This window comes from Chrysochloris asiatica, unplaced genomic scaffold, assembly GCF_000296735.1.
Source record: "Chrysochloris asiatica unplaced genomic scaffold, ChrAsi1.0 scaffold00044, whole genome shotgun sequence".
NCBI lineage: Eukaryota > Metazoa > Chordata > Mammalia > Afrosoricida > Chrysochloridae > Chrysochloris > Chrysochloris asiatica.
In genome coordinates, this window is record NW_006408562.1 from 20,027,371 (window position 1) to 20,051,613 (window position 24,243).

The 24,243-nt window shown below is 41.7% G+C and overlaps 1 protein-coding gene across 1 annotated transcript in view; it reads right to left on the bottom strand.

The window, feature by feature from the left end:
• Window positions 1–24,243, bottom strand: part of COL4A4 (collagen, type IV, alpha 4) — a 175,917-nt gene that overhangs the window by 15,063 nt on the left and 136,611 nt on the right. Inside the window, exons 35-42 of the mRNA XM_006861931.1 lie at window positions 21,938–22,045; window positions 21,261–21,368; window positions 11,799–11,870; window positions 10,234–10,362; window positions 10,027–10,140; window positions 9,042–9,197; window positions 4,842–4,949; window positions 3,585–3,593 (exon numbers count right to left, since the gene is read on the bottom strand). Of these exons, the coding sequence (XP_006861993.1) occupies window positions 3,585–3,593; window positions 4,842–4,949; window positions 9,042–9,197; window positions 10,027–10,140; window positions 10,234–10,362; window positions 11,799–11,870; window positions 21,261–21,368; window positions 21,938–22,045 (804 nt within the window). The remainder of the gene's footprint in view (window positions 1–3,584; window positions 3,594–4,841; window positions 4,950–9,041; window positions 9,198–10,026; window positions 10,141–10,233; window positions 10,363–11,798; window positions 11,871–21,260; window positions 21,369–21,937; window positions 22,046–24,243) is intronic.

Consider the following 24,243-nt stretch of genomic DNA (forward strand, 5'->3'; position numbering starts at 1 on the left):
TGGACTCCTTCCAATGATTTTTCAACACAAACATTAAAACAGCACAATTTTTTTTTTTCCATTCATATTTGGCTTTTCTTGACTTCTTATTAAACCAGAGGCTGAAAGAAAATGATGAGACCTCACTTCTAGGAGTCCTACAAGCAGTCCATGGGGTCTGTAGTCTGGACAATGATCATACTTTCATGAGGCTCCTGGTGTGGTACTGCAGGATCAGCATTGCACTGCTAACTGAAAGGTGGGAAGTTCAAACCCACCATCTGCTCCTGGGAAACCCTATATAGGGTCACTGTGAGTCAGAACTGACTCGATGGCACTGAAGGCTTAATAACACACCTGACAACAAATTCAAGCATTCACAATGTTTGTTTTTCCTTTTCCTTTGAAAAACGCTTGCTATTGGGTGGATACAAATTCATATGCTGTTGTTGCGTTAAGAGAAAATGAAGCAAAAACCCAGCCTTGTCTTTTGAAGACACACAGAAATGTTTAGGAACACTGTGTGTGTGGTCATATCCCCTTTGGTGTTAAGAGCCCTTCTTTGAAACTTTTTAGTATGCGTTGAGTGAAGGTTTACAAAGAAGATCATGAGTTTTATATTCAATAAATCCTACACTTTATTTCATCTCATTGATTGGAATCCCCTCCATGGAACCACAGTTATCCAGCTTCCTCCCTGTGATTCCTATTTCCAGTCCACCCTCCATCCCATCACTTCTCAACTTAGGTAACGGTTGACCTTTTGATCTTGAGTTGCCCCTAAGCCCGGCAACTCATTGTTTCAATGTGTATGGTAATGTCTAAGTTGTGTAAACTAATGTCCTTAGGTAACGGTTGACCTTTTCATCTTGAGTGGCTGACCATTCCATGGAGAGCATGGTTTACTAAAGTTATTGCCCACCCACCCCACTCCCCCATATATCTATCTACTGTTTGTCTAAAAATTGGGCCAAGAAGAGGAGTTCCATTTCAGATCTAAAAGGTGATTGAGGGCAGGAGTCTTGGTTCCTCCAGACTCTTTCTAACCAGTAAGCCAGTTTTTGTTTTTAAATTAAATCATTTTGAATACTCCCCCTACATTTTCTTCTATTAGATCCAGGACCTTCTAATGTGATTCCTTGTAGAGCAGTTGGTAGTGATAGCTGGGTACCATCTAGTTCTTCTGGTTTCAGAGTCACCATGGTGACTGATGTTCACCTGCTGCACTGGTCCACTGGACTAGTTGATTTCAAACATCTTCAATTCTCATCACTCATTCTTCGTACATGGGAGAGTCCAATAGTTACATCTTATATGGCCACTCGAAAGCTTTTAGATCCCAGTCACTACTCACCAAAGCAGAATGTAGAAAGTAGAACCTTGTCTTTGTGGACTATGTTATGCCCATTGATCATGGTGCCCCCTAAGACTATGGTCCTGAGCCCCTAAGCCCAGCAACTCATTGTTTCAATGTGTATGGTAATGTCTAAAAGTTTTCCTCATTTTGTTCCTGAATGCTCCACCACATTCATAAGTGTGCTTGAAGCAAAGGTAAATTATTGTTGTTAAGTGCCATCAAGTCGGTTCTGACTCATAGCAGCCCTGTATAGGATTTCTGAGGCTGTAAATCTTTGTGGGAGCAGAATGTCTTATCTTTCTAGTGCACTTGAACCACTGACCTTGTGGCTTGAAATCCAATGCTTATTCTAGAGACACCATGCTCTCGCAAAGATAAATGTTGCTGTTAGGTACTGTTGGGTTGGTTCTGATTTACAGGGACTCTATGTACAACAGAACAAAATATTGCCCAGTCCTCTGCCCTCTTCACAATTGTTTCTATGCCTGACCTCACTGCTGATGCCACTGTGCAATCTATCATATTAGTGGTCTTCCTCTTTTTCTCTGACAGTCCACTTAATCAAGCATGATGTCGAGACTGGTCCCTCCTGATAATATGTCTGAAGTACGAGAAACAAAGTCTTGCCATCTTGTCTTCTAAGGAACATTCTGGCTGTACTTTTTCCTGCACAGATTTGTTTGTTCTTCTTCATAACTCAAATCCATCAATTTTATGGTCCTCCTTATCCATTGTTCAACTTTCACATGAATAGGAGGTTATTGAAAATATCATGTCTTGCTTGGGTCAGGTACACCGTAGTCTTCAAAGTGACATCTCTGTAAATACTTTAAAGAGGTCTTGTGCAGCAGATTTGTGTAATGCAACACATCATGTGATTTCTTGACTGCTGCTTCCATGGGTGTTTAGAGTGGATCCAAGCAAAAGGAAGCTTTCTCCATTTATCATGATGTTACTTACTGGTTCAGTGGTGAGGATTTTTGTTTTCTTCACACTGAGGTGTAACCCATACTGAAAGCTGTGGTCTTTGATCTTTATCAGTATGTATGTTAAGAACCATTCACTTTCAGAAAGCAAGGTTGTATGTATCATCTGCATATCATAGGTTGTCAATGAGGTTTCCTCCAATACTGATGTCACCTTTTTCATATAACCCATCTTCTCAGACTATTTGCTCAGCATACAGATCGAATGAGTATGGTGAAAGAATACAACACTGGGGCACACCTTTCCTGATTTTAAACCATTCAGTGTCCCCTTGTTCTGTTCGAACAACTGCCTCTTGGTCCATGTACAGGTTCCTCATGGACACAATGAAATGTTCTGGAATATCTATTCTTCACAATGTTGTCCATAGCTTGTTATGAGCCACATAGTCGAAAGCCTTTGCATAGTCAATAAAGCATGGATAAACATCTTTCTGGTATTCCAGCTTTCCACCAAGATCCATTTTACATCAGCAATGATATCCCTCATTCCATGTCCTTGTCTAAATCCAGCTTGAATCTCTGTCAGTTCCCTGTCAATATACTGTTGCAGATGTTTTTGAAATATCTTTTAAAAAAAAAAAAAAAAAACTTTCTTTCCATGTGATATGTAAATATTCATGTACAAATATCCTGTCAAACCCTCATGTATTTGTGAGTATATGCCCACCTCCCTCCCACACCCATTGTATTTGTATGTATGTATCTATATATCTGTCCCTGTAGAATACATTGCTACAGGGCTGCATATCTAACAGTATTTACCTCTATCCCCTTTAACCCTTGCATTCTTCACTATGTCTTCACCTTTCTTTCTCCTTCTTCTGCCAACCTCCCTCTTGCCTTCCCCATCACCTGAACACACATGTGTTTAAGGGGCCCATTTTTTAGTATTATTGATACCACTTATTTTAGGGATGTTCTGTGTATTTCTATGGTAGAACTTAGAAAAGGATCTCATACTGGTCTATTCTGTAGCAACTGACAGAGGAAACACTAAGATTTTGTGCTTTAAATGAAACTATGTATGCACAGTTCTTACATTGCCTCTACAACCTATAATGAAGCTCAGATCTGGACACTCTAATTTGAGGTTACTATATCTGTAGCTGGGAAGTAAGGCTTTAAAACCTAAGAGAGTTACAGAAACCCACCTCTAGGAATGTAACAACATTTAACTCACAAATTCAGCAGGAAGTCAAGGGTAGAAATGGCAAGGAACCATATTTAGGAGAAATGATTAATTTTACAGTACTGCTTACCCCTGGAACCTGCAGAATTGTGAAGCCAAGAATCCCAGGCCAGGAGATGATTTTCATGTGGAGGAGAGAGATGTGAAATTTGTGAATTAGGACAAAAGGGAAATAGAGTGCTAAAGAACACATTATTGAGGATAGCCACAATGACAAGCTGGATGACAGCATCCTGCTTACATCAAAAGTCAACATCAAAGCTACTGACAGCAAGAGCTCTGATTTAGCAATGGCATTTTCCTAGCTAGGAATATTGGAAGGAAATTCTCCTGAGCAATATAAACGCTTAATCGATTTCTTGCAGCAAACATGTCCTAATCTAATATACATAAAAGGTCTGTCTATTTGAAGGTTTTGAAACATTCCATATTAATTTGGCAAGTTTTATGGGTTATGCACAGTAAGGAAATACAAACTGAATCACACTCCAAGTCTGTGATACTATACTACTGTACTGTTATAAATTTATCATTCGTCATACAACAGTGCCGTCTGTTTGTTCTATACACTTGAGTGCTAATTTAGGAGATTACAAAATACTCTGAACTGATACCACATTACCATAATATTGATTTAGGATCTCAAAAGATATTATTTCTGCCAGTCTCCAATGAACAATTCCGTGTGACCATCCTCTTCCCAACCCAGCCTTGGCTTATTTTGACCGATAATGAAAAAGTGTTATCTATGGAGTTTAAATTGAGTAGCCTTTGACCTTTATATGGGAACTCACATCCTTCACAGAAACTTTTAAATAAAACATCTCAAAAAAATCAATGGGAATTTAGGGATATGCATCAGATATACAGCCCTAATACCCACAATAATAAAATCATTCTCTGCCTCTTGCTTAAGGGAATGCACACATATGTATACATTTATGGCACCGACAGTCTTTATTGGTGGCAACAGTAAGTGATACAAGGTGGGAACGACAGCTCCTGCTTCCCAGAAGCCGTTCAGAGTCTAAGTTGTTGCCCTGGAAAGCCAGAACACATATTTATTTACCTTAGAAATATATGTAAAATCACCCTCATGTTCAATATTTACTTGTGCTGTTAAGAAGTATCCATTTACCAAGCATGACACTTTGTAGTGCAACTTTTTATAAATATACTCTTTATATCCCAAAGTGGCAAATTCATAAACGTGTTGGTCAGTTCAGCAAATGTACTACTCAGTGAAACATGACCATCATATAAATGTTTACACAAAATGCTGCATGTAGGTTACTTGAGGGGAGATAACTGAGTGTCAGGAGCTTACCTGGAGGTCCAGAGGGCCCCTGTTGGCCTGAAGGTCCAGGTAAGCCCTTTTCTCCAGGGGTTCCGGGAAATCCAGGGGGACCCTGCATCCCTGGGAGTCCCATTGGTCCTGAAAGGAACATGCAAAAATTCAGGCACTGGAATGAAACAATATAAAGACAATGGCTGGTTTTAGTGACTGAATTCAGAGATTCATCCCAACAAAAGTGCAGAGCAAAGTCAGCCTCAGTGTTTAGATTCGTCTTTCTCTTTTTTTCTAGAAGGCTATAGTAAGGAGGCGCCATACAATAAGCACTGGACTACAAAATACAAAGTCAGAGGTTTGAGCCCACCAGTTGCTCCAAGAGGGAAAGATGAAGCTTTCTGCTCGCAGGATGATTTAAACCCTATACAGGGTTTCTATGAGGCAAACTGACTTGATAGCACTTAACAACAACAACAACAACAACAACAGAGCTATAGAATTGGTTTTGGTTTGGTTTTCATAGAGCTACGAGTGCTGCCTCTGTCTGAAGGCCATACAATGACCAGTAAGAAGGACTAAGGAAATGAATTCATGGTCTAGACAAAATGAACTTAAAATGAAAAACCTTGTAATCCTGAACTTGCTCTGGAGACATTCAGAAAACCAGAACTGAAGCTGAAGGAAAGATATCACAAGCATTTATTAGGCACCTACAGGGATCTGATGTGGTTAGTTGTCATCCAGTTTAATCCAGCTCATAGTGAACTAACGTGTGCAGAGTAGAACTGCTCCATAGTGTTTTCGAATCTATGACTGGTCAAGGTGTCTGCTCCAGCCCTGAGTTTACACCACTCTCTTCATTGCATCCTCATCAACCATCCAGTTCCTGGTAAATATGGTGTCTTCTCTTCTTCCCTGTCCATTAAATTATTCCCATTCTTTAGCGTTGACACCCAGCCTCCATGAGGACTTCCTCAGGGACGTCCTCCCTAAAAGCCCAACGAAGTCTTGGTGCTTTCTGATAAGCACCTATAGAAGCAGGACCCGTCACTCGGAGCTCAGAACCCAGTTTGGATGCATGAATCCTTTAATGGGACTGTTTATCTGATATGTCTGCTTCATTTGAGCAGGACCTCCGTATAAATCTATTCACTACCATATCCCTGCAGAGTCTCTAAGTGGTGAAAATGGTTAAATGTTTGACTACTAACTTAAAGGTTCACAGTTCAAACCCAGAGGAAGACAGATCTGGTCATCTGCTTCCGAATGGTCTCAACTTTGAAAACTCTATGGAGCAGTTCTGCTCTGCATACCTGGGGCACCATGTTGGAACAGATGCAATGGCAATTAACAATAACAACGCTATATCCCTGTTGGTGCCTAATCAATGTTTGTGAAACAAGTAAACATTCTCCCACCGTGTAAATCAACTAAGGAAATTCCTTCATCTTTTTCATAGTAAAGTGCCCAGTGGCTCTGATGGTCACTAGACTGAGAGGTACGAGCAAGTCTATCAATATTTATAACTCCCTTTGACTAAGTACGTCTTTGGCTAAGTCACTGCTATTCACATGGCATGCTATGTCCCTACACCTGAGACTTATGTCCAGGAGTAGGGTCATCCTCTAGAGCAGCACCTGGGGAGGAGGTTGTCTTTTTTGGGGAGAGGAACTAGGTTGTACATCCAGCGCCCTCCTCCTTCCTCTTGGTGACTGGAGTATTGGCTGGCCTGTCTAATTCCACGAATTAATAATAAGAAGCCACATATCCACAGACATTAAGGTCTTTTATTGATTTTATTGCTAACAAAGGTGAAGAGGGCTGTTCCATACTGTTGGATAGCGTGTGCACTGTACAATTCGTGCTGTAGCCAAAGAGATTGTGATTTTCATCTGCTTTAATCTTTCACCTTATAAGGTCCTGGTGTGGCGTCGTGGGTTAACACGCTGGACTGAAAGGTTGGTTTGAACTGCAACGTAGCAGTTCAAGTTCATCAGTTGTTCCTCAGAAACCCTAGACTATGGGTCGCTATGGGTCAGAACCGACTCGACGGCACTTAAAAGCAACACTCTGTCACCTGATTTCACATTTGTCTCAGAAGTCAGACGGGGTACTAGTTAGTTATAAGGCTTCTACAGGATGACAAAAGTTGCGTCTCTGATATTCTGCTTCCTTGTTTAGGAAATGAGAGAGTTGCGTTGAATAGTTATTATTGGTGCTTTGCACACCACACATAAACGTGTAAGTTTTAGGATTCCAATAATTCTCTGAAATGCTGATGACCAGCAATGAATGTTACTTAACTACCAGCAGTTAAGTAATAAGTAATTAAAGCAGTCGGAATAAAAACAGAACTGGGAACCTTCTTGTGAATATCAAAATATAAACTCAACAGTCTAGAACTGAGCTGGCCCATACATTAGGTTCTATCCCCACGTGGATGTTGACTAACTGACTTACTCTGTAAGTACCAAATATGCACTGATTTCAAAGCTTGGGAGGAAAAGTATTTATCTGGGAGTCTGTACAACCAACACTCTCACTGAGGTTTTTATATTGATTATATGTTGACATGATATTTCAAATACAGTATGTTAAATAAAATAAATATGAAAAGTCATTTCACTCAGTTTATGTTTTTAAATGGGTAATAAAAACTGAAATGACACAGGTAGCTGCCATTATATATGGGTAAGTCAAAAAGTACTGCTACAAAATCATAGCTACTCTTATTAAACAAAAATATCAAAATCAGAAGCTACAGTTTCTTGACATAACCTCTATCTAGGTCTTTATGTTTTTGAAGGCAGGGTTTTCATCTCTTTGAGCCTTCCCTGAGGAATTCTGCAATCTGTGATTTACACTACGCCAAAATGGCATATTGGGCATCCTCAGGGAACTCAAATATGCTCTTTTACAACATTCTTTGAATTTCGGAAACAAAGAAATCTGAAGGGGCATGATCAGGACTGGAGGGAGGCTAGGGTAAAGTTTCCCAGTGAAATTCTCATAGGATAACCCTTGCTGCCCTGAAAGAATGAGTAGGTACGTTGTTGGGATGGGAAAAAAAACACACAAAAAAAAATCCTTGGTTCACTTTCCTGGCCTCTTTTCACCAACACAGTTTTCAATTTCTAAAAACTTCTTCCTAATAAGCCCCTATGATCACTCTGTGCCCTTTGAGAACCTCTACCAAGATTACCTCTTTGAAATCCCAAGAGACAAGCAGCATCAATGTCTGAGCTGGCCTTCCTGCCTTGAATTGAACTACTATTGCTTCAGCAGATTCCCTCAGAAGCCAATGTTGTGATTGGATTTTTCTTTTTAAGACATGCTAAGGAGTCCTGGTGTAGCGCTGGGGGTTAATGCGCCAGACTGCAAAGCCGTTTGAACTGAAAGGTCGGCAGTTCAATCTCACCAGCTGTTCCTCAGAAACCCTAGACAGGGTCGCTATGGGTCAGAACTGACTCAACGGCACTTCACAACAACAACGAGACTAAGGCAAGTGTATTACTGACAGAGCATGTCTTCAGACCAAACACTGTTTGTAGAGGCATATTTAAACTACTTTTATTTGTAGTCAACCTATGCTTGTTCAAGGGAGCTTCAAAAAGTGTATGGGAAACTCCATTATCTTGTAATTGAATTTTTCACAAACTTTTATAAGTCCCGTCATATAAATCAGAGCCCCAGCAGCAATACTTTCTGACTCACCCTCATCTTTCTGTTGCCTAGCTCTGGTCTAAAGACCAGATGAAGGCGTTTCCTCAGTTTAACTTTTGAGGTTTACACAATGGGAAAGTATTTACCTATTCCACAAACATTTATTAGGTACTTCTGCAAGGTTGGTTTGAACCCCGTGGTTGGTGGTTCAAACCCACCAGTCACTCCTCGGTAACCCTATAGTGGGTCTCTCTAAGGTGAAACTGACTTGACAACACTTGACAACAACAGAGATACAACGTTGTTTTCCGTTTCCATTGAGTCTGTTCCAACATGGCACCCCCGCCTTGTGTGCAGGAGACTCCTCAGGGATATGGTAGTGAACAAATGTATACAATCAACTTGTGTTTCTTTCCTTTATTGTCCAACTTTTACCCAAACTTTAAGACTCTTTAGGAGAGTGAGGGCAATTTGGAAATGTGGAGACTGTTTCTGTATGAAATGAATTCCTGGTACAAAAATCCACCTCTTCAAAGTCCTCACATACTCCTTGAAAAGTAACTCACTTCATACCTTTCTGGCCGGCATGTCCATCGCATCCTAGGAGACCTGCGTGTCCTTGTGGGCCTCGTGGGCCTGGGGGACCCAGTGGGCCAGGCAGGCCATCGTCTCCAGGGTCTCCCATCAAGAGGTGAGCACTTCCAGGGGTACCTGGGCATCCTGGTGCACCTGACCACAGGGCAGAGACAAAAAAAACTTCAGTCAAAAACAACTATCTCCAAATAGGAATGAACTGAGCCCAGATTTTATTTCCATTTAACACCATATTCAATTTTGAGCGCTATTGTTTTTCTCAGTATAAAAGAAAAATCATATAATCTTTTATCCCACCCTTACTAAAAATTCTCAAGATTCAAAGACAGTGGGTTTACAACCCTATAAAAAAGTTCAATAATGAAATTCAATTTATGAATGTGATGGTTTGTGTTGAGCAAGACATTGCACGGGGCCATTCTCTTTCCAACTCCCAAACCAGCTCGAGCCCAGCCCTGCTTCCCAAATATTCCGCTGGCAGAGCTGCTCTCTGTGAGATGATGTGAGGGATGAGATATGCTGGTAGCAGCCCAGGGAGAGACTCTGCCTTCTGTCTCTGTCGGTGACCACAGACAGGCCTGGACTTCACTCGGGGTCAGCAGCGGAGGCTTACGTGGCAAGTGCTAGAGACAACAAGTAGGGTGGGATCCTCTCCTGCTGGCCACTTCTGTGTCCTCATGGTCAGCATCAAGTTGGGGACGGAAAATTCCTGCCTTTGTCCCCATTGAGATGGGTCAGATCAAACTGGAATACTGAGGGGCCTGTGTGGGGCCTCTATGCTTCCAAGAGGCCACCACTGGCCAGCACCCCCCCCCCAAAATTTAGCTTCACTTTTCCATCTGCCAAACTGATGGGGCTACTAAAGCGCTTCTCCTTGGCCAGTCTCTGGTCCTACCGCCTGGAGAGCCAGTGGCATCTAACAAAGCGAGCGTTGCCATCCTCAGTCGTGATTTCCCCGTCGTACCTCTCGGACCATCAGGACCCGGAGGGCCCTGCTCTCCAGGTGGACCTGGATCAGGAATGTCACCCTCCGGAGCTCTTCCTGGGGCACCCGCAGACCCAGGTGGTCCTCGGCTCCCTGCAGAGGGTGATGTTCAGATGTCAGCCTCATGATACCTGGAAGCTTTTGATTTAATTATTGAGGGATGGGGCAAAGCCTGCTGCCTCTTACCTGGGGGGCCTGGAGGACCTTTTTCTCCAAAGAGGCCTGGAGGAGAAATTCCGGGATTCCCAGGGTCTCCGGTCTCCCCTTTTAGCCCAGGCATCCCTATGGGACCAGGTGGGCCCACCTCGTGCAAACCTTCAGAGGGAAAACAGCATTCATGTCGCATCTTCTCTGTCTTTGTATGTAGCCTAGAAATTAACTGCTTCCCAACAGGAGTCTGACACGTGAGCAGCTAATTCTGCTGACCCCAACTGCTGACGGCACTGGTGGCGTGAAGGGCAATGCAGTAGTCCTGGGCACCACTGTCTTATGACTCATTATAATGGCCAACTGGTCAACCATCTCAACAGCTCAGTCCCAGTACCAACCTTCCAAGTGGGAGCTAATGCGCTGGACTGCAAAGTCGGTTTGAACCACAAGATCGGTGGTTCAAGCTCACAGCTGCTCCTTGGAAACTCTATACAGGGTCACTATGGGTTGGAACTAACTCAATGGCACTCAACAACAACAAAAACCTCTACATTGGATATAAGAAACTATATAGGTAGAAAGTAGTGGACAACCATGAGTAATTACAAATATACTGCTCTGGAATTTGAGGTGTGAACTGGCAAATCATTAGGCATACTGCAGAGTGAGATATCAAGAAAGGAGGGTAGTGTTCATTTCCTGTAGGTGCACACATTTTATCAGATTCTTGGGAAGAGTCACTAAATTAATCCTAAGTAGCCTAAATTGTTTCTTCATCTTCCAAACAGTATGAAAATCTCGTATCGCTTCAACAACAGACTACAACTTATCAACACCCTTCTACCACTCCAATTCCACACTCACACAAATCAACCTGTCTGGTTCCAGCTAACTTGTCTGATTTTTTTTTTTTTTTCTGAGAAAGTAATGCAATGTATGTACATATATGAAAATAAGCTAAAATGCAATTGTCAGAGATTGGCCTATTTGTTATACCAAAAATAATAGCAATTTGGACAAGTAATTTATTTCAGCTAAAAGTACTAATTAGATCAACATGGATGTACTATACTAAAAACAATGCAAACACAGACACAAAACAAAACAAAAAACCAGGAAAAATTCCCAGCACTATATATTTGTCATTCATACCATTTTAAAATCTGCTTCCACTGAAACAATTACTCAGCACTGTCAGGAGAAATATGTTGTTGCTGTTGTTAAATGCTGTCAAGTCGGTTCCAGGGCATACCTATTTTGTATAGGATTTCCAAGAAGCAGTTAGTGGGTTCGAACCACCAACCTGTCATTCTAGTCCAGTACTTATCTTTTAGTGCCACACCAGGACTCCCAGTAGAGATACAGCCCAAATGTATACCAACAAAAGGCACTGTTAACTACTTTTTAAAAACAGGCCTTTCTCAAATGTCCTTTTAATACACCATCAGCACAGAAAACAGGTGCAGTACTGTGATTCTAACCTAAGTCAATGTCTCAGCAAATCTCACCAAATGTCACGAAGCACAGAAATAACAGAACGTACTACTACTTCTCCGTTTCACTGGGGAAAGGTAGGTCTTCTGCGAAAGGTTTTATCTTACCTGAAGCACCTTTGGTTCCTTTCTGGCCCTTTAAACCATGCAAGCCATTCAGGCCGGGAGACCCCGAGGGACCTGAAACACACCACAGGACAGTGTCCAAATGAAAATGGGCAAGGTGGGCATTGCCAACCAGCGCAGGGTGCACTGATGGAGAAGACAGGCAGATCTTGCGCTCAGGACACCTTTTGTTGTTCAAACTGGAATCCACATCTTGGTGATTTAACATCCATTTGAAGAAAGCTCTCTGCCAAAGCAGCTTAACACATACATTTCTTGGTTTTAAGATATTGCATTGGTTTATGAACACAGCTACTTTTCTTACTGGATAGAATTTAGTATGACTGCATCTTGGTGTAGGAAATGAACTTCTGTTTTATGGCAATAAAATCATCCTAGCTGAGGAAAGAGATTGGATGGGGGCACACACAGGCTGCTAACTTCTAGGTTCATAATCTTTCCTCTACATTAAGGACTACAGATTATTTTCATTTCTTTAGGTTGGATCACTTAACTGTATTGAGACAGGGACAGGTGGGGTTTGTGGCATCTTCACAATATCAAAGCCCCACTCTGACCCATTGCCACTGAGTCAATCCCAACTCAAATAGGGCAGAGTAGAACTGCCCCGGGGATGTTTCCAAAGCTGTAAGTCCTATGGAAGCAGACTGCTACATCTTTCTCCCACAGCGAGATTGAACCACCGATTTCTCAATTACCGGGCAAGTGTTTTAACCCCTGCATCACCAGGACTCCTTATTAGACAATACATATCCTCCTTCCTTAATCATTCCTTTTTAAACACTGTGCTGCTAGAATAGGCTTGCTGTTCAAGTCTGGCTACGATTATTCTTCACAACCACTTCTTACATCTGATGCCTGTTTACGGAAACAAAATGGTATTACCATGACCACCCAAAGCACTAATCTCTCTACAACTAGCCACTCTCCTATTGGCACCACTAATGTCCTTCAGAAGGTTCTTCAGACATCGGTCTGGTTCTCTAAAGGGATGTCTACCAGCCTGGCTTTACTTCAGTTGTTACCAAACACTTGCAGTGGAAAAAGTGGTTTGGAAGGTTCTCCATCAATATACTTTGAAGTGACTCAGGTGAAAGTCATCTTCCTTTCAACTGAGAGTGACTAAATTGTCCAACATAAAGTGGGGGTGGGGGTGGGGAAGGGTGAGAATGAGAGGAGGGAGGGAGAGAGGGAGAAAAGCAGGTAGCTAATATTTATGAGGCATCTCCTGTGTTCTGAGCCCTTTGCTAGGTTACACACATCTCGTCCCACTGACTGGTTTGAGGAACATGTCTTCTCTCTACCCACTGGCCAAGTTGGCTAGCCTCCCTACTTCACTGGTGGGTCTTCCATCCAGTAGGTGTTCTTTGCCATCAGGGACTGAGAGCCCTTTGACGTACAGCCAACCAGTGTCTCAGGAGTTTCAGAAGAAAGATGGGACCACCAGTGGGATAATACCCAATTAAAGAAACCAGGGTTCTCACTCCTTTTAGGGCTACCACTCAAATTTGCAGCAGTGATGTCCACAGCTTCAATGGCTGAACATGTAGAAGTACCCTTCTTCATTCCACAGACACCTATGTCTAGCACCCTAGTTGCATGTCTGTCAGTGCCCTTTCCATGCAGTAGATTGGTCAGGTCTTTAGAAGACAGTCTCTGTCATTCAACAGTAAACCAACCCAGTGCAAGACCAAGTCCGATTAGTGTTTCTAAGCCAGTACTTTGTATATTTCCTGACACATAGTAAAAACACAAAACATGTTTGTTGGAATGAGTGATTGAGAGTGAGTGAATGAATGAGAGCTAATATGGGATGAAGATGAAGAATTGATGAGTAGAGAGAAAGAGTTATAATGAAGAGTAGACAAAATTGAGTTTTGCATGTCATATCTTTCTTTGATAGATTTAGAGAAGGAATATGATTTAGGAATGCTGTCCATTAACATATAAATAATTCAAGTGGTAATTATCATCCATTCACTAAAGCAACTCTTCCATGAACTTCTTAATAATGGTAAGACTGCAAGATGCTCCCTTTGACATTATCATGAGTACTGGGAACAGTTCATTGCTATTCTCTTGTATAAATATACACTTTAAATTGGAACCCATGAATCCGATTCTCTTGCACCTAAATGGGAATGCAGCCTTATTTTCTCTGAAATGCTTAGTTCCTGACCATTCATAACAACTTATGCTTACTTTATATTTTCCAATCCACTTTCCTATTTAAGGGCCAACATTTCAAGCCTGCCCCAAAAGAACACACAGACCTTCTTCATCTGCCAAAGCTAGATATTTATTGCAATCTATCAGAAATAATAAATTTGTTTGAGAACAGTATGCTATTCCAGTGTGTTTTGATCCCCAGCTTTAGCCACCAAGATTGATGGCTTGGTAGAGTTGGCTCCAAGTGAAATGTCTCAACTTCTGCCAAGTCTTCATTGTCACATCAGCACGTCCAGATTCTGGGTTGTCACGGTCCCAACCCATCACCCTGGTTAAAATGGACGACCTTTATCTGACCCAATGTTATCTTCCTAAATTGAACGCAGCCACATCTGGGTAGGACTTTAGGATGCTTTGTCCTTTTTTCTGAAAGCTTTTTTTTTTTTTTTTTTTTCATCAATTCCACCTCTCAATTTGAAAGTCATTCCTTCACAAAATATGTACAGTGCAGATGAGGGCCAGTTACGCTAGCTAGTAAGGCACATTCCTTGGCAATGAGGAACTTCTCTTCATCTCTTGATTCATCCTTCTGCTTTGAACCACAAATGAAGTCTCACTTCACTCCCAGGCGGGGTGCTTTCTTTCTGCTAAGTGACTATGTCTCCACCCTCGTCATAGCTGTGGTTTAGCCAGCCAGCTGTTCATGTCAGCCAGCTGGCTATTTGTGACTCTGATCGTATCTTTTGTACTAAAGCCTGGGAACTCTACTCTGTTCCCTAGGAGCTTATGTTTTTAATAGGGTGACCCTGTTTGCCCTGACTGTTCCAATTTTAGCACTGAAAGTCCCCCATTCTGAGACACCCCTCAAAAACAAACAAAACAAAGCAAACTTACTGCCATGAATGCATTCCAACTCAAGTGACCCCACAGAACAGAACAGAACCCTCAGGGTTTCCGAGACTGCAAATCTTCACTGGAGCAGACTGTTTTGTCTTTCTCCGATGGAGTGACTGGTAGGTTTGAACGGCCAGCTTTGTAGTTATCAGTCCAACACTTGACCCATTGCATCACCAGAGCTTCTAGGAGATGCCCCTCCATCCTAGGTAGAATGGACAGCTGGTTACCTAGCAGCTGATGGAAACAGACTATACATGACTATAGGTTATGGTTGGACACACTTGAAAGTTTATATCTGAGAAGATTCTGGAACAAGGCTACAAATTATTGCTTAAAATGCAGCAAATATATGAATGCATACTAAAGGAGGAGTTTCTGGTGAAGCAAACAGTTACTGCACTCAGCTACTAACTGAGGTGGGAGGCACCTTAGAAGGAAACCATGGAGATCTCCTTTCAAAATATCAGTCATTGAAAACCTGATCGAGCACATAGCTCTACTCTGGCACACATGGGGTCGTCATGAGCTGGAATTGACTCGAGGTCAACTTTTGTTGATTTGTTTCTACTATGGGAATGTACAGAGAGTATTAGATGTGGCCTTCAGCTACAAAGAGCTTCAGGCCCAAATGTACCAAGTGCCAAGTGAACATAAGACAACCAGGAGCAACCCAGAAGCATCTGTGAATGGACAGAGAAGGGCAACAGTATTTATTAAGTGTGGGAACGGCTATGGAGCGGAACTAGGGTGGGAACAGCCTACCTGCAAGAACAGGGTAGAACATTTATATCATTTTCATAGTTCTGAGGTACATAGTCTTTCTAGTCTGATAAAAGACATTCCAGGTATTTTTTCTTATGAGACATTTTATCTGCCACCAATCAAAATACCCTAATCTATATTCTTTACGGGAACTGTGCTGGGGCAAGGGTTCCATGGTCGGTGGCTAACCGAGCGGCTCTGTGGCAGAAAGCCTTGGCAATGTGTTTCTGTAAAGGTGACCGTCTAGAAAGCCCGATGTTCTATTCTGTAACTTGGGGGTTGCTAAGAGTTGAAATCTATTCAATGGCAACTAACACCAACACATTTCTTATAAGTCATTTTCTCTAGCCTTCCACTATTCCTATCTTACGTGAACAACCAACGAGGTATTATTTTCCCTTTAAAGGGCGCATACGCTTGCAACTTTAAATCTAGGAACTAAGCCATTTTGAGCATATGCTTAAGTTTAAAATCTGATCAAACACAAGCAGGACTCCGCATCCATATGGTGGATTGTTCTAGCCAAGCAAACAACTTCAGAGTTCAGCAGCTGGCCTTTTTAAACAAAATCATCAGTCCCTTTGACTTCTTCAGAACATACTTCAAATACTTCGTTTCTCATTTCAAAGTGTTTAGGCTGGAGTATCATAGCAACGGCATGATAGACTGCAACAGTCGATTTATATTGTAGACATTTTGATTTTTAGGAATGCATTGTGCTGTTTGGTTTTGTTCAAAGACTGGTGCTTCCCTGGGCTGTAGACACTGTCCCTGGCTGACCATGAAGCACCACAGCCGATTTGGAAGACTGGTACAAAGGGGTTGCTGAGAGGTGTTGTTGTTAAGTGCCGTGGAGTCAGTTTTGACTCATGTTTTTGTTGTTGTTGTTAGGTGCCATCGAGTCGGTACCGACCTATAGCGACCTTATGCACAGCAGAACGAAACACTGCCCGATCCTGGGTCAACCTAACTACTGTTGCCACACTTGAGTCCATCGATGTTGCCACTTGGCCAATCCATTTCGTTGGGGATCTTCCTCTTTTTCTCTGACCCTCCACCTTACCAAACATGATATCCTTCTCCAGTGGTTGGTCCCACCTGACAATATGTCCAAAGTATGAGAGACGAAGTTTGGCCATCTTGGCCACTAAGGAGTACTCTGGCTGTACTTCTTCCAAAACAGATCTATTGGTTCTTTTGGCAGCCCATGGCACTTTCAATGTTCTCCTCCAACACCATAATTCAAAAGCATCAATTCTTCTACAGTCTTCCTTATTCACTGTCCAACTTTCACATGCATATGAGGTTATTGAAAACACCATGGCCTGGGTCAGGCACACCTTAGTCCTCAAGCTGACATCTTTGCTCTTCAACACTTTAAAAAGGTCTTGTGCGGCACATTTGTCTAATGCAATTCGTCGTTTGATCTCTTGACTGCTGCTTCCATGAATGTTGATAGTTGATACAAGAAGAATGAAGTCCTTCACAACTTCAGTCTTTTCTCCATTGATAAGAATGTTGTTTATTGGTCCAGTGGTGAGGATTTTTGTTTTCTTGACACTGAGATGTAATCCATACCAAAGGCTGTGCTCTTTGATCTTCATCAGTAAATATTTTAAGTCCTCTTCACTTTCAGCAAGCAAAGTTGTATCATCTGCATATCGCAGGGTGTTAATGAGTCTTCCTCCAAACCTGATGCCATGTTTTCCTTCTTATATCCCAGCTTCTCAGATTATTTGATCAGCATACAGGTTGAATAAGTATGGTGAAAGAACACAACCTTGTCGCACACCTTTTTTAATTTTTAAAACATTCAGTGTTCCCAAGTTCTGTTTCAACAACTGCCTCTTGGTCCAGGTACATGAGCACAATTAAGTGTTCCAAAATACTCATACTTCTCAATGTTGTCCATAGCTTCTCATGATCCACACAATCGAAAACCTTTGCATAGTCAATAAAGCACAGGTAAACATCTTTCTGATATTTTCTGCTTTCAGCCAAGATCCATTGGACATCAGCAATTGTCAATGTATGATTGTAGCCGTTTCTGTACTACCTTTAGCAAACTTTACTCACATGGGATATCAAAGAGATTGTCCAATGATTTCTGCATTCCGTTGGGTCACCTCTCTTTGGAATGGGCAAAAATATGGATCTCTTCCAGTCAGTTAGCCAGATAGTTGTCTTCCAAATTTCTTGGCAGAGATGAGTGAGTGCCTCCTGTGCCGCCTCACTTTCTTGAAAGATTTCAATTTTTATTCCATCAATTCCTGGGGCCTTGTTCTTTTCCAGTTCCTTGAATGCACCTTGGACTTCCTCCTTCAGCATCATTGGCTCTTGATCATATAGGAACCCTATATAAGGTTTCTGAGGCTTTTAAATCTTTCATGGGGGCAAAAAGTTTCATCTTTTTCAAGTGGAGAGGCTGATGCCCTTGAACTGACAACCTTATGGTTCACGGTCTAGTGCTTATTCTCTAGAGCCACCATGCTCCCTGTATGCAGGTGTGGATGGAGGTATTTATTTTCTTAGCTTTTCTTCCAACCAAACTGACTATTTTAAGGCACAGAGTTAGGATGCATTTAGAGATGACATTTCACATAGTATTTTTGCTATTAGATTAAACTCATTACATGATAATTTTTGAGTATATCACACTGAATCAAGTACGTAACAAATGAAAATTATTTCCAAGGAAGGACACGTTGACAAAAGTAACAAGAGTCTGTCAGTTTTCTCAAACTGGGGACACAGGGTCACAGAACTAAAACACATGAAAATCCTTGCTGTTCTAGGGTAGTGGAGGTTTAGGCAAAAGTGGAAATGTGGTAGGTGTGGTTCACAATGGAACATGTTATCATCTTGCCTTTTCCAACTTTCTTTCCCAGACTCTCAATTAAATGTCAATATCAAAAAATAACAACAACCACCCTATCAGGGCTGTAGACAGGAAACGGCCACATCATCAGAGAAAGTTTTAAAATAAGAAAATTACTGTTTTGCTTGAAACCCCAAATGTATCACAAATCACTGGATTGCACATTACTAAAAACATTAACCAAGGTGGAGTAGAACAGTAAACACATAGGTTATCTTTTGATGGAGAAGTAATGTTACTCAGCTGTGCAGGCATGCCTACATGCACCCACACCTCAAAATACGGGCTCTCACTTTTTACAGAATTGTATGAGGCAGCACATAGCACGCTTACGCTCTGGAAAGCTAGGATCATTCGAAAGCTATATGATGAGTGAGGAGGACTGAGTGTGGAAAGGACTATTTGGATTTCCAAACAAATGAGAAGCATAGGTCCAGAAGAAGGGGGCTCCAAGTCTTTTTAGAGGAAGTATTTTTCATTTTACGTAGAGTGTATCTGAGACATTGGGCAGAGGGCTGGTGGGAGAAGAGAGGAAAGAGAAGGCAGAGGAGGTTTAGTTCGAGAATCCACCAAGTAAGGCTTAAAATCCTTAGCTGCTGATTGTATGAAGACCCTTATCCTCAAAGCTACCAAGCTTAGTTGTTGATTCTTCCATTTGTCCATTCATTCATTTACTAATTTATTCATGCAACCAATTGGCCTACATATTGTGTATCTACTGGGGGCCAAGAATATGAAAATGGTCTTTTTATTAAAATCATATTTTATGTGCTGAGTATTATGGATTGAACTGTGTTGTTCCACACACACACACACACACACACACACAATATCTGTCAACTTGTTTGGGCGGTGAGCCTCAGTATTACGTAATTATCCTCCATTCTGTGAGCTGATATAATTACCCTACAAGTTATGAATCCTCCCTCTATTATCTTAATGAGACAGGATGAGTGGGAGTGGCTGGTATGTAAATGAGCCAGGACACAATTAACAAGATCAGGTTACATCTCAGGCGATCTCTTATGAGATATAAAAGAAAGTAAGCAAGCAAGCAGAGACCTGACGACCACCAAGAAAGAACAGTCAAGAATGGAGCATGTCCTTTGGACCTGGGATTCCTATGCTGAGAACGTTCCAGAACCAGGGGAAGATTTCTATCAGGGCACATGGACGTCTCCAAGGGATGTTGGACCTACATATGTTGAAAGGAATCAAGGATCTTCCCCTAGGGAGACAAAGCCTTCCCCTAAAGCTGGCACCCAGAATTTGAACTTCCAGTCTTCTAAACTGTGACATCATAAATCTGTCTGCTAAAGCCTCTAAGTCAACAATTGTAATACAAGATTTAAGCACAATGTGAGGACTGTGTACAAGGTACTCATGGACCATGGACACTTTTTCTAAGATACTCTGAGGCCTAGGAGACAATGGACTAAAGGGTGGTGGTGGTTATGTGTTATGGAGTCAGTTCTGACTCATAGCGACCCTGTATAGGGTTCCCAAGGCTGTAAATCTTTATGGGAGCAGAAAGCCTCATCTTTATCCCGCGGAATGACTGGTAGTTTCAAACTGCTGACCTTGGGAGTAGCAGCCTGACTCATAATCACCATGTTACCAAAGTAAGTACCATTAGTGAAGGGAAGATCTGTTAATAACAAGTATATACTATGCTATACTCAGACTTGCATTGTAACCAGATACATCATACCTAGACTGTTACCTGGGTGTGGAGCTGTAGGATAAGCAGTCTACCATAAGTTCAGTGATTCAAACTCACCAGTCACTCCTTGGGAACCCTATACAGGGTCATTATGAGTCGGAACCGACTTGATGGCACTTTTAAAGGCCAAAAAAAAAAAAAAAAAATCAACCAAGGAAAAAACTGTCTCTACCTAGCAAAGAAAATAAACACTAGTTAATTGTTTTTCTCATCTTATTGCACCTTCTTCTTTTCCCTTCCTCTCCCTCAACCCAACTGAGAACTCTATTTATTTAAAATTTTTATTTCTCTTTCATTAGTCTGTGAGCTCCAGGAAGCAGGAGTCATGTCTACATTCTTCAAAATGTGCTCAGCGTCAGACACAGAATAATCTCAGCCATCATAGGGTACCAGCAACCTGCAGGGAGTAGAAATTAATAACCTGGACATCACAGAACATGGGGTGGCGGGGAGACCCTCGGAGATGAGGGGGCAGCACCAGCATTCTAGATACCCTCCGGTAGAAGGTGGGTCAACAGGTAGATGAGCACTGTCTGTAGCTCTAGGCAAGAAGTCATCGAGGTGTGCTGATGGAGCCCTGTAGGCTCAGCACTGGATTTCAAACCACAAGGTCGGCAGTTCAAACCCACCAGCTGCTTCTGAGAAACCCTATTCAGGGTCACTATGAGTCAGAACTGACTTGATGGCACTTAACACCAACAACATCTGTGGGAAACAGTGCCTTGGGCAAGAGGAATGTCACATAAGGATGCAATAAAAGTGCCACAATTTCACCTTCATTGGGCTGAAGCTTTCTGATGAGGTAGGCTCCCTCAGAGTAGAACATCTAGGTAAAATATTATGCTCTTTTGGGTTCTTTGTAATAGATTCTAAAATGCTGAATTAATTATAGACATCATGGCATTCCAATCCATAAATACCTTAGGAAGCACGTCTGAAAAATATGAACATTTTCCAACTCTGTCAAAATAATATTGTCACAGCCAACAAATTAGTAACAATCTCTTTGGAGTACCTTTTATTCCCGGAGGGCCTGGTATCCCTGGATATCCTATGAGGCCTCTTGGTCCAGGTTCCCCTGCTTCTCCTGGATGTCCCCTCAGTCCAGGAGCCCCTTGATTACCTGAGGATGACAGGGATGTTTTCAGACATCCAGATGATATGAGTTAAATTGAGAAAGCATCTGAGCTCTTAATATGTGGGTAACTGGGAACATTGTGTTATTATTTTCTCTTCCGAGATCTTTAACTTTGGGGAAGACAAACACACTTAGAAGAAGAATATGCACTTCTCAATGATGGAAGCTGCCAATTATGGTTTTATACTTTCCCCTTAGTCCTGAATGGGCAGAAAGACAATCTATTCAAATATTATGCCACGTATATATTGGCCTCATGTCTGAAAGAGAAAAGAAAAACCAGCACACTGAGAAGCAGGTGAAATGAGATGGGCTAAAATGCCTACCGCCATATTGGATGTTCTGCAGGTGTTTCCTTACTTTACTCCTAAACCAATCTTCATGAGATGGGACTAACTTCATGTTACATGTAAACTAGAACTGTCCAAAACCACAGTATAAGAAATGACAGAGCAGAATTAAATCCAAGGCTTTCTAAGTGAAATCTGCCTCTTTCCAAAACACCAAGAGGTACATGAGTAACCGGGCAGTCTCCAGACTTCCTTTCAAAGTACCTGGACACCCAGGCGGTCCAGGGAAGCCTGGCAGTCCTAATCTTCCAGGTGGTCCCCTGGGCCCTTGAACACCAGGCAATCCTTGCTCTCCGGGGATTCCAAAATGCCCTAAAGAAAGAAGTATCAAGCAACGGAGTTACTGTACAAGGCTCTGTGAGATGGTGAACCAGTGAAACTGTCAATCTTGTTGTTGTTGTTGTTGTTGTTGTTGTTAAGTACCATCGAGTCAATTCCAACCCATAGCGACCCTGTATAGGGTTTCTAAGGAGAAGCTGGTGCGCTTGAACCACCGACCTTGCAGTTCACACAACTTTGCAGTCTGACTCATTAGCCCACAGCGCCACACCTTTTGTTTTGTTACTTTCTTATACTAAAAAATGCCAATAACATTAAGGAAACAATTAAAATAAACATTTCTAATCCCACAATTTTCCATACACACTAACACAGTGCCAGTTGCTACTGAGTCAATTCCAATCCATGGTGACCCCAAGTGCGTCAAGAGTTGAACTGTGCTCTGTAGGGTCTTCCATGGACGTAATGTTTTAGAAATAGATCAACAGGACTTTCTTCTGACCCACTCATAGCCAAGTGCACAAACAGTACCCACTTTTACATTCTAAGTTTGTCATAGTTTTGCTAACTATCACTTAAAAAATGGTTGACAGTTTATTGTGTTAATCTTAACTACATTAATTGAAATTTTTTTCTACTATTGGGCATTTTCGCTATGAGTCGGATCCGGCTCCACGGCACACAACAACAATAACAACAACATTGGCCATTTGGAAAGTGTGGTGGCTCCGTAGGATAAACACTGGACTTTGAAACACAAGGTCAGTGGGTCAAGCCCACCAGTTGTTCAGCAGCAGGAAGATGAAGCTTTCTTCATCTTTGCTCCAGCAAAGATTTACAACCTTGGAAACCCTATTGTTGTTGTTATGTGTTGTTGAGTCCCTTCTGAGTCATAGCAACCTGGTATAGGGTTTCTGAGGAGCGGCTGGTGAATTTGAACCACCAAACTTGCAATTCAAATCAACCTTGCGGTCCAATGCTTACCCTACTTGGTGGTACCACACCAAGACTCCAGGGTCACCATTAGTAGAAAGCAACTTGACGGCAGTTAACAATAACAATACATGTTGACCTATACACTTTTAATTTTTTCTCCCATTAAGCTATTTCCTTATCAAAAATGTCTCAGAACAGAATAAGTAAAATAATATGCTGTTTTGATTCTTTCTAATGAAACCACCAGCAGCTCCGTGGGAGAAAGATGAGGCTTTCTACTCCCGTAAAGATTTACACCCTCAGAAACCCTGTACAGGGTCGCTATGGGTCGGACCCGACTCGATGGCACTTAACAACAACAATGGAGGTCAGCAATTCGAAACTACCAGCTGTTGTTCCACGGGAGAAAGATGAGGCTTTCTACTCCCGTAAAGATTTATACCCTCGGAAACCCTGTACAGGGTCGCTATGGGTCGGACCCGACTCGACGGCACTTAACAACAACAACAACAATGGAGTCTAAAATGCTGAAGTAAATCACAGACATCACGGCATTCTATCCATGAGTACTTCACGAGGAATGTCTGAAAAATACAAACATTTTCCAACATTGCCAAAATAATATTGCCACAGCCAAAAAAATGCATAACCACCTCTTGTATGTCATCGAATACACAGTCCACATTCAAATGTCTCCAACTGTCCCCTCAATTTTTTTCAAAGCTGGTTTGTCTACTCTGGGTGGCACAGCTTTTACATTTTAAATCTGGTATTACAGCTCTTAAATTTCTTAAAATCGAAAACAGTCCCTTTCTCGTGGAATTGAAGTGCTGAAGAGAATGCTGTTCTTTAGTCATCTGGAATAGACTATTCAGGATTTGGGTTCTTGACAGGTTGCTAAATGCTTTGGAGTACATACTGTCTAAACTCACATCACCAAATGCAGCTCACTCACAATTCCATGATCATAACTTCAAGAACATTCTGTGTTCTCATTGAGAATGTTTTTTCATTTGTTGGCTTGTATTCTTGTTAATTTAGAAAGAACACAATGGCATTTCACACAGAACTTTAAATGATATTTCTTTGATTATTAGAGAGGACAATTATAGGATCAATCAACAGTCTGTGTTGAAAACGACTGGTTGAGTCTTCAAATAAAATACATATAGCTCTGCTTCTATTAAGGGTAATGAGAAATTTTAAATGGAGCAAGGTGGTGGTTGGACAACATGACAAACATAATTAATATCCCTGAATTGCAGATGTGAAGACTGTTAAAATGATAAATGTTT